Below are 13,415 nucleotides of genomic sequence, written 5' to 3' on the forward strand. Positions count from 1 at the left end.
ATGTTGTGAAGAATGTTTGATTTGGACCTTAGACCAACACCCATATGATTGAATCACCTCATATGTCTTATGTTAATGATCTGATTTTAAGCCCTTTGAACCTGATTCAAATTTTAATTCAACACGGTATATGAATTTATTTTACTCAATAGACAAACATTTGGTGTAGCCTTTTTCATCTACATTATATGGTTTACCTTCTCATTCAGATCTTTCTCCCACACTCGCTTTTGTAGAAAATCACTAGAGCAATCTCCAATCTGCTTACATGAGGAGGTTCAATCTGCTTACATGAGGAGGTTCTGTCTTCAATGTTTGAGAACGTGTGAAATATTTTGTGGCTCGAACTCCTTGGCCTTCACAAAATTTAATCCTTAGGAGCTAATGACATTCTTGAAGATAAAATTCAAAAGTAATTTTATATCTTCTTCAAAGATATGACTTGCCTATTCCTTTTAAAAAAATCACAGAGTTCAAGCATTCTCTTTGTTATTCGATATCTAACTTCATCAAAATCTTGTTTTGAAAACACCGCTGATACTAATAACTAGATAGGGTCGCGGTCCCGAGGGACGTGTTAAATAACTCACTGATTTCTGGCGATTGGATGAAATATCAGGCTGGCGGAATTATAACATTTTTTAAAATATGCTTATCGCTTTTTAACTACTAGACGGGGTCATTTTACCCATCCAGCGTTTAAAAAGCGCACAACATGTTAAAATTTTGTTATAATCTTGGCCGTTGGATATTCATTCCAACAGCCAGAAATCAATAAACTACTTAACACGTCCTTGCTAGCGACTGCCAGGGACTGGTAACAGTAACCATATATTTCAAAAAAAACATAAGGGATAATAATAAGCATGACCAAACTGTTTATCAAATCCAGTTAAGCATGATCTAATCATATAACTAGAATACGATGGTGACTTCCAGCAAGTAAGGGCAAGTGCTATGTATTGCAAAAGAACCAAGTATGTATGAAACAGAAATTTAAGTTCAGCAAAACAATTCAAGTCATATTAGAAATACAGAACCACCAGATCTGTATCAAAAAGACTTACCAATACATGTTTAGCAAAAAAAAAAAAAAAAAAAGGATTTAACGATACATGAGAGGCAGGCTTTACCTCAATTAACGATTTTGTTTAAAACAACATACAAAAATGCTCGCACTCTGGCATATACAGTCAGTTACAGATAGCAAGCTTGGGCGACAATTCATCAGCCACCCCATAGTCAAGACTAAGTTCCCTCAAGGGTGGGATATTCTCCAAAGCGAACAACATAAGACGAGGAAAGAGCACATTACTGTGATCATACAACACAAACTGAACCATCACATTGGGACTTCTACTATGGCTCATGTAACATGCCACGTTCCTCATGCTTGATACATCCATTGCAAAGTCCAATGGAGGAATTGAGGGATGCGAAGGCCTAACATAATTAGAGGCTACTCGTGACACATCTCCCCATTCTGCCCATCTTTCAGAGAACCGTCTTGGATAAACTAAGTTATCACCAGCCATTGAAATTACTTGGGCTTGGTCCCGAGTCAAAACAACTCCTGCATACTCACAAAGAAAAGAACCAGCCTGAATCAAGTCCAAAGATCTAACTCCCCAGCCAGTTTCCCGGGATCGAAACACTTCAAATGTGTTCTTCACACCTTTCTGACTTACACGATTTCTACAAGTTGGAGGACAAGAACAAGATGGACCACATTCAAAGATTATTGGCTTGCCCTGAATCAATATACCTCTTTCATCATAAGCAAACTGGCCCCCGTTCTTCATCGCACAGAAACAATTGCTTAAACAACCAAGAACACAATTACATCCACTACTCCCAAACTGGTACACATAAGAAGGAATAACAGATTTCACCAAATATTGATAAGCCAACGGTTCATGATCTCTATCAATATCATTAAACAACAAAACAGGGACATTTTCCTTTTTCATTGACATATCCAAACAAACATACCCCCTCGGCCTAACCTCCAAAGGCCTAACTCTAAGATTTTGTGCAAACCTAAGAACCAAACTACCCCTTTCCGGCTGATTCTCAAGTCTAACAATCTTAAACTTATAAACCCCAAAGCCGGACTTCCCCACATCAAACCAACAATCTACAACCTTATGTAACCCATCATAAACATAAACCTTACCGCTAGCACTACCTTCATACTTAAACCCGCGCACAACTCTTACCTCAATCCCATAATGCATACTCCTCTCCAACCCCAAATTCCCACTTTCAAGCTTCTGATGAGCACATTGCCTAAAGCACTTATCCTGACCACCATGTCCCGTATAAATGATCACATCCCCCGTATCCACATCATCCTCATACCCACCCGAAACAATAATACTCGTCGCAATTGGCTCCCCATTCGAACTCCTACTCGAAGGCAAGTAATCAATCCCAGCCTGAGGCTGCTCATGAATCCCAACCACACACAATTCCATCCTGAAAAAGAACACATCCCCTATCTCAATCCCGGGAATAGCTCCCACAATTCTCTTGTCCCGATTCAGCCACAATCCCCGCTCCCTCATCACCGAAGACGCCTTCAAATCATTCCTACTCCGCCTCCCCACCAACCCCTTCTCATCATTCAAATTCCCATAAATCCTCAGATTCTCATAAAGCATCCTCGTCTTCCTAACAACCTCCCGAAAATATCTCTCATCTTCGATATTCAAATCAGTAACCCTAACCAACTCCGACGAGTGCTGCGGATGCCTAATTCTATTCACACTCGCCGACAGCCCCTCCTGAGGCCGCGCAACAATCGCGAGCGCGTCAGGACTCGAAACGACGTCGTTCTGCGCGGCTTTATCACTCGAAACGACGTCGTTCTGCGGCGCTTTATCCGAAAACGCCGTGTTGAAGAGCTGCGAAATGCGAGAAAACTCAGAATATACATTAGCATTAGAATTAGGGTTCGGCGGCGGAGATGGTTGAGACTGAGAAAGAGGGAACGGAATTCCGGGTGGGTGAGAAGGAGCGAGTGAGTCCGAGTCGGAGACTGAGTCGAGAGGCTCGAGTTTGGGTTGGATAATAGTGGGGGGAGGCGTGACGGCGTCGTTTTGGGGGGCTGAGAAATCGAGCAGAGAGCCCATTGCTTGTGTAAGAAGTGGCGAGTGGAGATTTGAGTTTGGGTTAGAGAAGTGGTGTACGTGGAGGGGGTGTTTGGGTTGAGAGTGAGTTTTGAATTTAGGGATTTTGGTTTTGGTGGTGTTGGGATGACGAAATGTGGACAAGTGGTCATCTATTCCTACGCATTTGGCATATATACACGTACAAGTGTACAACTATATTATTATATTCTTTTTTTTCACTCCCTCGTCTCCTCTCAATTGTTTACGTTAAGAGATAGGGCTCAGCACGTATTTAAGTTCTCTCATAATTGATAAATTATTTTGAATTTTTTCTTAATAAATATTTATCATCTAAGTTTTTATACAAAAAAAGTTATAAAATTATTTTTATATGTGCTTTAAAGTGCATGTCGAATAATGAAAAAAATAAATGAAAATAAGAGGGACGAGGAGTACATCGTTATGTGTTATGTTATGACTTAATGGTTTTAAATTATTTTCGACTAACATTTATATTTTTTTAAAACATGAAAAAGTCTTTTATATATATATATATATATATATATATATATATATATATATATATAAACAGAATCTATATAATTTAATGTTTCCTGGAAATATTGATTATATTATTAATTAAATATTTATTGACCTTAAATCATCTCATCGTATAAATTTTAATAAATAGGCATGTCAAAGGAACGAAATTCGAATCATGCTCAAATCTGATCCTTATATATGTTATTGTTCCAATAAAATTTGATAAGAAAACAGAAATGAATTTACATGATCCGATGCCATACAGATCTATACTATACTATAATAAGCAAATATTTGTAGTACAAATTTTCGGCGTCACCAAGATATTATCTTACTTAAAAAGAAAAAAAAATCTAATATTAAAAAACTCATTTAATAATTATAAGTCTACAACACGTGGTCTTTTATCCTTACATCATTAAACAGTTTCAAAAATTAAAAAACTAGTTGTGATATAATCCAACACAAAATTTTTGACATTTATTATGTAATTGATACAAAATATTATTGTTTCTTATATAAATGAAGAATTAAAAATACAATTTATTATTAGTTTATAAAAATAAAAGGGAAATCACCTAAAAATACTATATTTTTTAAAAGTATTATAAAAAAAATATTATCACCTTTAAAATTATTTTCAAAATGACTACTTTTTAAATTTTATTTTCGAAAATACCGTTTGTAACTTCTACAACCATATTTCCAAGTTCCGTTTAATTTTAAAAATTGATATACAAGTTGTTTCTAGTTGAAATCCATTTATTTTCGGATGATGGAGATGAAGAAGAGGGAGGAAGAGAATCGAAAGAGGGAGGGGGAGAGAGCAAGTTTTGCCAATTCTTAGTTTTGGTGATTTGCCTCATAAGCAGACCTAAATACGTGTTTCTTCTGATTTCAAAATTTTGTTGTATTCGAAATTTTTCGACTTTTATCCGTCATATAAGTCTAGTTGGTTCAAATTTCAAATCAAATATTAAAAACAATTCAAAGAAATTTAAACAACATACTAGTAAAATTCCGAAATAAAATTTCACTAGACAAACCAACAAAATATAGGTACCATACCTTCCTCTGCATGTATCAACTAAAATTGAAGGTAAATTAATTTTGGTGATTTGACTCTTACTCACAGCTAAATACACATTTTCTCCGATTTCAAAATTTTGTTGTAATTTAAGTCTACCGACTCTGCTCCTCAAAAAAGCCTAGTCGGTCCAAATTTCAAATCAAATATCGAAAATAATTTAAGCAATTTGCATGACGTACAAAATAAAGGACATAAATCCTTCAAATAGAAAACTCATCATATAAATAATTTAAGCAATTAACAGAATCTATATAATTTAATGTTTCCTGAAAAGATTGATTATATTATTAATTAAATATTTATTGACCTTAAATCATCTTATCATATAAATGTTAATAAATAGGCCTGTCAAGGGACCGAAATTCGAATTAAGTTCAAATCTGATATGTATATATGTTAGTGTTCCAATAAAATTTGATAAGAAAACAGAAATGAATTTACATGATCCGATGCCATACAGATCTATACTATACTATAATAAGCAAATATTTGTAGTACAAATTTTCGGTGTCACCCGGAGATTATCTTACTTAAAAAGAAGAAAAATCTAATATTAAAAAACTCATTTTATAATTATAAGTCCATTACACGTAGTCTTTTATCCTTATATCATTAAACAGTTTCAATAATTAAAAATACTGGTGGGGATGTAATCCAACACAAAAACTTTGACATTTATTATGTAACTGATACATATATAAATAATATTCTTATATAAATGAAGAAATAAAAAATATTAAAAATAAAATTTATTATTTGTTTATAAAAATAAAAGGGAAATTATCTAAAATACTGCATTTTTAAAAGTATTATAAAAAATACTATCGCCTTAAAATTTATTTTCAAAATTACCGCTTTTTTAAAAAAAATCAAAAATACCGTTTGTAACTTTTGCAACCATACTTGCAACTTTAATTTAATTTAATTTTTTTTAAAGTTGACATATAGATTTATTCTAGTTGATTCCATTTATTTTCGATGATGGAGATGAAGAAGAGGGAGAGAGAGAAGAGAAAGAGGGTGGAGCAAGCTTTGCCAAATCTTATAATAAATAAATGTGTTAATCAATTTTGATTGTACTAACATTTAATGCACTGGTTTGTTTCACAAGTGACTAGTACTGATCTTCATCTTTAGACTTTCTTTACAATACAAATGTCAATCATGTTGGGAACATAGTTGTTGCTTCAAATGTTATAAGCCTAAAAATCTTTGAACTTTATTTCTCATTAGGACTTAACATATTAATGAAATTATTCCAATTTTATGGTGGATTTTAGATGTCTTTTATACTGTTGATTTTTTTTTATTGTTGCTTGATCACTAAAAGTGGATCATGCTTGATTCCGATGAATTGATTTCAATTTTAAATTATTTGTCCAAAAGACAAAATGATGAGGAACATAGAAATTGAAAATCTAAGACGTCCATAACTTCTCACCTAGCATTTGAAATAATGAGATTGGATTTTAGAGTATATATCCAGACTACCGTGCATTTTAAATTAAAATAGATTGATTCTCAATTAGGTAATTAAGATAAATCCATCATCTCAAATGAAAATGATGATCCAACATATCATTAGCATTAAATAATTCTTTGGAAATAAAATTTCACTAAACAAACCAACAAAATACAGGTATTATACATTCTTCTAATAACTCATACGAGGGGAAATTGGTTTTGGTGATTTGCCTCATACGCATTTCCCTTGATTTCAAACTTTTGTTGTATAGTTTTCCGACTTTAACATGTTACATAAGTCTAGTTGGTCCAAATTTCACATCAAATATTAAAAACAATACATAAAAATTTGGATGCTGTTCTAGTGAAATTCCGAAATAAAATTTCACTATACAAACCAACAAAATGTAGGTACTATACCTTCTTCTTCCGCATGTATCAACTCAAATTAAAGAGAAATTGGTTTTGGTGATTTGACTCTTACGCACACATTTCCTCTAATTTCAAAATTTTGTTGTAATTTAAGTCTTCCGAGTCTACCCGTCAAATAAGGCTAGTCGGTCCAAATTTCAAATCAAATATCGAAATAATTTAAGTAAACCGCATGACGTACAAAATAGAATACATAAATCCTTCAAATAGAAGACAACTATTTTTTACTTGCCGGAACAAATCTTCTTTACCTGAATGTGACCTTCAATGCTCTCAAGTTTACCTCTATTAATTTTGAAATCTAAATGAAAATTATGTCTAATATTCGGATGATGCAAGTACAAATTTGCATGCAGGACTGAAATATAATTATATTTATGAACTTTCAACAGCACATCATTACCTGAATATTAGACACAATTTCCATTTATAGTTAATATCACAATCTAAATTAGCATTTGCATTACATACAAATGTGATACAAATATACACAACATAAACCGTGAACCTTTTTAATATTATTATATAAAAAAATTAACAATTTAACTTTTTTTTATTCAATTTGATACTAAATTATTCACATATATAACATCACAGCATGTGAATATTTAAATGATTCTCAATCAAAATGTTGAAAAATAAAATAAATATACTTCAAACAAATACTCATGTATACATGACATTACCTTTAACACATGTGGTTGAAAAAAAAACACACCAATAATATACATGTACTCAGAGAGTCTATGCAGCAGGCACAAACCAAATCCTAATGCCGGTGGTGCAAGCTACTTAACTGTCGACATATATTTTGTCAAAGAAATTGAGTGAATAAATTACACACACAGCAGATCTACTTGAAAAAATTAAAACCCATGCAACCCGATACCGATATACATTGCTTATAAGGAAGATGTACATAGCAACTCAAGGTACCAACGCAATGTCACTGAAGTATACATGCTTGAGAGCACTCCTGGCTGAAGGTCTTTTGCTCGGATCCAAGCAAAGCATTTTCTGGAATACAAGACACATTCATAAGAAATTGTATTGTCTGCTTGTCAACTGTCTTGCTATTAATATTACTCCAATTGAGTATCACACAACTAAAATGATTACTTTTAATATAGAATACGTAAACAGATATAGCAAGATATAGGCAGGAAGACTGGTGATAACTCGTGACAGATATAGCAAGACATAAACAGGAAGACTGTTATGCATTAAAAGTTTAAAATATATGCAACACACCCCCAACAAGAAAAGAAAATAGTTAAGCGAAGAGGAGAAAAATATACTGTAAATAAACATAAACAAAGGAGACTAAAACCATTCTGGCAAAACCATTGAGCATATAAGAAGAGGTATATTTTTCTGTGGGTTATGAAAGCAAAACAAATAGTTGCTCCAGCTTTCTCCTCGTCAGCTCCTGCCCTACAAAAATGGAGGTACACGTCCTGCTGGTAGGGCTTGTAGAGCATGAAGCCAACTTACAGTTTCTTTTTGAGGTTAATCTTTTCTTCTCTCATGAAGTTTATGGACGCATCATGCAACTCATCGAAGTGCCATTTGATTGTCTAGTCTAGGTCTAGTTAATTCCTAGCCTGTTTTTCAGACTTCTAGCTTTCCAGGTTTCTTACAATCTTCATTTATTTAGCTTTGATCCATCGAGCAGGTAAGATCATGATCAGGACATTGTATCTGATGTACCAATCCTTTTAATGAATTGAGAACATGATTAACAAAATTGCAAACTAATACTCTTTCTCTGGTATAGCTCAAGCCATAATCATCACTTCTAAAGTAACCTGAGGGCAAGATACCGTGGAAAATGAACTTATTTCAGGAGAGGAATTAAGAAAGTTTATGAATAAGAATCAGAACTCACAGAGAGGAGATCAATGCCATCCGAGTCGAGATTTGGGACCACCGTACTCAATTCCTACAATGTGTGAATTTCAAAAAATAAAAGGCAGATATAAAGGAAAACAATCATATTGGTACAAAACAAGTAGAGATAAAGATTACCATAGCTGGCCATTTCGGAAAGGAAGTCTTAAAATCAGGTAAAGATGTAACTCCAGGCCACGTATTCTCATTTGGAGTACCCAAGATTCTTTAAATAATTTGATGAAAAGAGTAGAAACAACAGTTTAGGGAGGCAGAGACAATACATAATACTATTAGAGTATCTAGAACTACCCTTCTTGCAGAATTCTGAGAAAGGTTACTGCCTTCTACTACAATGGTCGCAGAAAATAGTTGAAGGAAAATTAAAAGATATGAAAGATTAGGTACCTGAATATTCTATATAATTCATCGATTTCAGAATCTCCAGGAAACAGTGGCCTCAGGTTCACCATCTCTGCGAAGATACAACCAACTGACCAGACATCAACAGGTGTAGAATACTGGCGAGCTCCAAGGAGGATCTCTGGTGCCCTGTACCACAGTGTCACCACCTGGAAACATGTTGATTTGAGAGTGACCATGAAAGACAGCACCAGCTACTGTAGTCATAAAGTTCTTATTATAGCTTAAAGATTCTAGGCAAACAGATGTTGCTCTAAATTCTATCCATCAGTGCAATAATACTCAGCAGCAGCCATCATAAATTTAGCGTATACATAAAGTAACCCAAATTAGTTAATCCTTCTGAGTTTCATTTGGTTTAAGATGAAGGCGGAAGGACATGAACCTCTGATATTATACAGTTTGGTGGTTAATGACGACTGATCAATGATCATAGTTAAAAAAAAATTGATTAACTTCTCTTGTCTTTTTTTTTTTTAGCATTAAGTTTTTTTCAGTTTACCCCCATTTTCTTTTTTAGAATACAAAGGTATAATGCATTTTAACAATTTTAAATTTCTCGCATGTACATGTACTGATTACAAAAGAGCTATACGGATTACAGACAAAAACACATGTACTTAATCAGATATAACACATTGTCCAGCCGATCTAATGTAAACAATCACCTCATGTGTGAAGACCCTAACAGGAATACCAAATGCTCTTGCCAGTCCAAAATCTGCAAGTTTTAGTACATTGGTACGGCGATCTATTAGCAAGTTCTGAGGCTTTAGATCTCGATGCAGAACTCTATGTGAATGACAATAAGCTATTCCGCGAAGCATTTGATAAAGAAACATCTACAAGTTAAAGCCAAATTATCAGTCAAACATTATACTGTGATCATGATAGCAGAACAGATAACATACAAAGTATGAATGCAGCAAAGTGCTGGCACAATACAGATATGAAGCGAGATATCAATGATAACCAAAATGCACAAAGTACCTTCTATTTCATCTCTAATAGCATTTCACTTAAAAAAAAGTGAAATTCCGATAAGTACAGGGTTGCTTAGAGCAAGTCCAATGCAATGCTAACTTAGTTGCATTGCTATAATTTGGATAAATTATACAACCAGATGCAAAAGAAAACACAACTCCAAAGGAGATACATAATTAGATGCCAATATGGATAAATGCATAGTTGGTTCCAAATTTGCAACCATGAATAAATGAAGTGCAAGTTAATGTGCTCTAAATAAAAGTTGGGAGGACTGTACAACAATTTAGTTAAATTTGAAATATTTTGGGTGTGCAACTAGCATTGAAAGGCAAGTTTTATTTTAGCACCAAAAATCACTTTTTGGTGCCATATTAAGTAAGGTAACAGCATGAGAACTTAAAGATTGAGGTATTTAACATGACTAGAATTTCACCAAATCATCAATTTATGTTAAATCATCAACTCACTTTTATTATACGCGGATCCTTCGCAAACTCTGGACATGTATCCATATGCTTTTTCAAATCCAAGTCAAGATATTCAAAAACCAGATACAATCTTTTCTCACTGTGCACCACATCCATCAATCTGTCACCAATTAAGCACAAATAAATCAAAAATGTGCAAATATACCGCAACACAACATCTACTAGCCTAACACATTGGCAAGTAACTAATATATCTGTTAAATGTTTTAGTATAAACTAGAGACGCCGGTTTTAGTTGAACTTGCAAATCAAATTTTATTTCTGATTTTTTTAAAAAAAATAAACATGTTATGCAACTTGTTTAAATTTTTTGTTCAATAATCATTGTTTTGTCAACTTTGAAAGTGAAACTCGTTAAGGACTTTGAATTAGATTTGTGCTGTACAACTATAAATTTTATTAATCTAGCTTGATTGAAAAATCAACAAGTAAATAAATAGTAGCAGTGTTTGATGGGTTTTATCCCATATCTCCACTTGCAGGTCAAGGACATACAAGTAAATACTTTGAAGAAAAAAAAGAATTCCAACTGTCTCTATCCCATTCCTAACTGAGAAAAACTTCTAGTAAGGATCGTTTTATTATGCTACACCAACTCAATCAAGTAAGTAAGTTTTTTCTAAATACAGTAAGATTGTGTTTGGAAACATGTTATTTCATTTCAAATTTTGTTTTTCAGATGACATGATTTGAGGTATCATTTCAATATCTCAGCTTTATACTAGTATTTGAATGTCCTGGATTTCAAATAAAATTCAGATCCAACTTCTTTTGTGTATCCAAACATGTCATTTGATCAAATCCAGGATTTCATATGAAATCCAAGTTTCCTTACAGGCCATAAAGAAATTTCTTCTATTTTAAAGATATTAGTTCGGACATGAGAAAAGAAATGAACAGAAAAGATATCAGGTGACCTATTTACTAGCAAGCTCATAAAATCAGAAGAGTTATATATGTACATCAAACTGTAACCAGGCCGGCTTTTGTTGAATGTAACAGGATCAAAGTGATACATTGCTAAAGTTTCATCAACAGGTAGTTAAATTCTGACTAGATTTTCATGAAGACAAGGTAACAAAAATAAAAATTACAAGTCACTACATAAAGAAGAACAACTAGGTCAAAACTAGAAGGAAGTAATGATTAATCAGATAATTAAACAATTACCAGTCGGGAACCTGCATAAGCCAAAATGCATTTCAATTTTACTTATAATAAACGAGAAGGTTATTCTAAAGGTTGTAAGTGCCAATATACCTGACAATATTATCATGTTGCATCTCTTTCAGAAGAGAAATCTCTCTAATAGCAGTGCTTGGGACACCCTCATCATCCTGCTCAAGCCTAATCTTCTTCAACGCAATAGTTTCATTAGTCACACGATCACGAGCTTTGTAGACCACTCCATATGTTCCTTCACCAATTTTCTCAACTTTTTCATACTAAAGTTCATTCAAATGTCAGTATTCAGTGCAAGCAGTCAAAAGGAGACATATACAAAACGATATAATCTATCTACCTGATCCATTCCGTCCACCACACAGATTGCAGTGACTCCCGGTAGCTCTAAAGTAAAGCATACATGTAAAACAAAATTATCAGAAAAGCATTACACATCATGGACTGCATGCTTTTCACTTAAATCGTCAAACGAGAAATCACACACAACCAAAAATGACATAAACTAGCATCAACAACCGTGTAAGAATACGTCCATAGTGCCTATTGCAGTTAGCATCTCTACTATCGAATAATCAATTCGCAGACTAGATCAATATATCGTCATTTCATCGACCACGTAAAGCATCATAAAACAGTCATTCCCAAACTTACGCCACACAGTACTATACTCATTCTGTTATGCATAACATTCTTCTTAATGTTAATCATTAATAAACACCAATGAATCAGTATTCAGAAATATAGTCGTGATTTTATAAAATCACACGAATTTCAAAACAAATATATCGTTCCACCACTCATTCCGGAACTTAAGCCACATTATACTATACGCCTAAAAATAACGATAACTGAACCAACTACACAGCTCATCACATCCTTATTAAAGCTAACAAACATTTATGAATCAACATCAAACGAATTTCTCATGATTTTCTATGTACATTACACTGTTCCATTACATAAAATTAACAAAATATCCTAATTAAACAATTATTCAAACAAAAAACCGCAATCAAAACGTAAACAAACTAAAATTTTAATCAAACAATGAAATGACAAATGCTGCTACTGATATTCAAGATCAACAGAATCACATACAGTAAGAGTTGATGTCTAATTGAGAAATGTAAAGCAAAGCATAGGAAGAGAGCGATGGTGAGAATGTACCTGACTGTGAAGCGATAATTTCGGAGAAAAACACACACAAAAAGTGGAGACTGTGTGTGAGGAGAAAATATAGCAAGGCTAATTGTGTTTGTTGGTGCATAGGGTTAGATAACCGGGTGACCGGGTCATTTGTACTGACTAGTCAAAAAGCAAATTTGGAAGGGACCATTGTCAAAATTCAAGTCAACTTAATCAAGGTTTGGTTGGAAATTTTTGGATAATTCGATTAATTTAATGAGTTTTGGACAAGTGACAACTGATAGTATTACTTGTTTTCTTGTAATTTTGTGGGTTTAAATATAGGAAAATGCTTGGCGCACATAATTGTGTACAAAAATATGTACATAATGATATGTGGTGGATTTTAATTGGATGGTCCCCCTGCATTTACACCAACCACCCCAATTAAAATCCACCACATCACTTGCCACATCATTATGTACAAAAATTCTGTACACAATTATGTGAACCTAGCACCACTCTTAAATATATTGGTAAGAGATAAATATTGGAGTAATTAAAACATTATTGACAAAAATGTGTTGAATAATTTAGGTAAAAGACTCTTTAATAATAGTAACTCAAAATAATCATTACTCAAATTAGGGCTCTTGACACAAAATATCAAATTTT

The 13,415-nt window shown here is 33.4% G+C and overlaps 2 protein-coding genes across 2 annotated transcripts; both read right to left on the reverse strand.

The window, feature by feature from the left end:
• Positions 1-980: 980 nt before the first annotated feature.
• LOC108200410 (histone-lysine N-methyltransferase family member SUVH9) lies at positions 981-3,284 on the reverse strand. The gene has a single exon (XM_017368542.2). The coding sequence runs from the start codon at positions 3,132-3,134 to the stop codon at positions 1,194-1,196; it is 1,941 nt and encodes a 646-aa protein (XP_017224031.1). The 5' UTR covers positions 3,135-3,284; the 3' UTR covers positions 981-1,193.
• A 3,987-nt stretch (positions 3,285-7,271) lies between these two features.
• LOC108200748 (cell division control protein 2 homolog A) lies at positions 7,272-12,897 on the reverse strand. The gene is made up of 9 exons (XM_017368997.2): positions 12,783-12,897; positions 11,953-11,999; positions 11,691-11,875; positions 10,410-10,530; positions 9,624-9,797; positions 8,941-9,104; positions 8,671-8,758; positions 8,531-8,584; positions 7,272-7,659 (listed from the first exon to the last, which is right to left on the reverse strand). The coding sequence occupies exons 1-9, from the start codon at positions 12,880-12,882 to the stop codon at positions 7,570-7,572; spliced, it is 1,023 nt and encodes a 340-aa protein (XP_017224486.2). The 5' UTR covers positions 12,883-12,897; the 3' UTR covers positions 7,272-7,569.
• Positions 12,898-13,415: the final 518 nt, after the last annotated feature.

This window comes from Daucus carota, chromosome 9 (genome assembly GCF_001625215.2).
Source record: "Daucus carota subsp. sativus chromosome 9, DH1 v3.0, whole genome shotgun sequence".
In the NCBI taxonomy this organism is placed as follows: Eukaryota; Viridiplantae; Streptophyta; class Magnoliopsida; order Apiales; family Apiaceae; genus Daucus; species Daucus carota.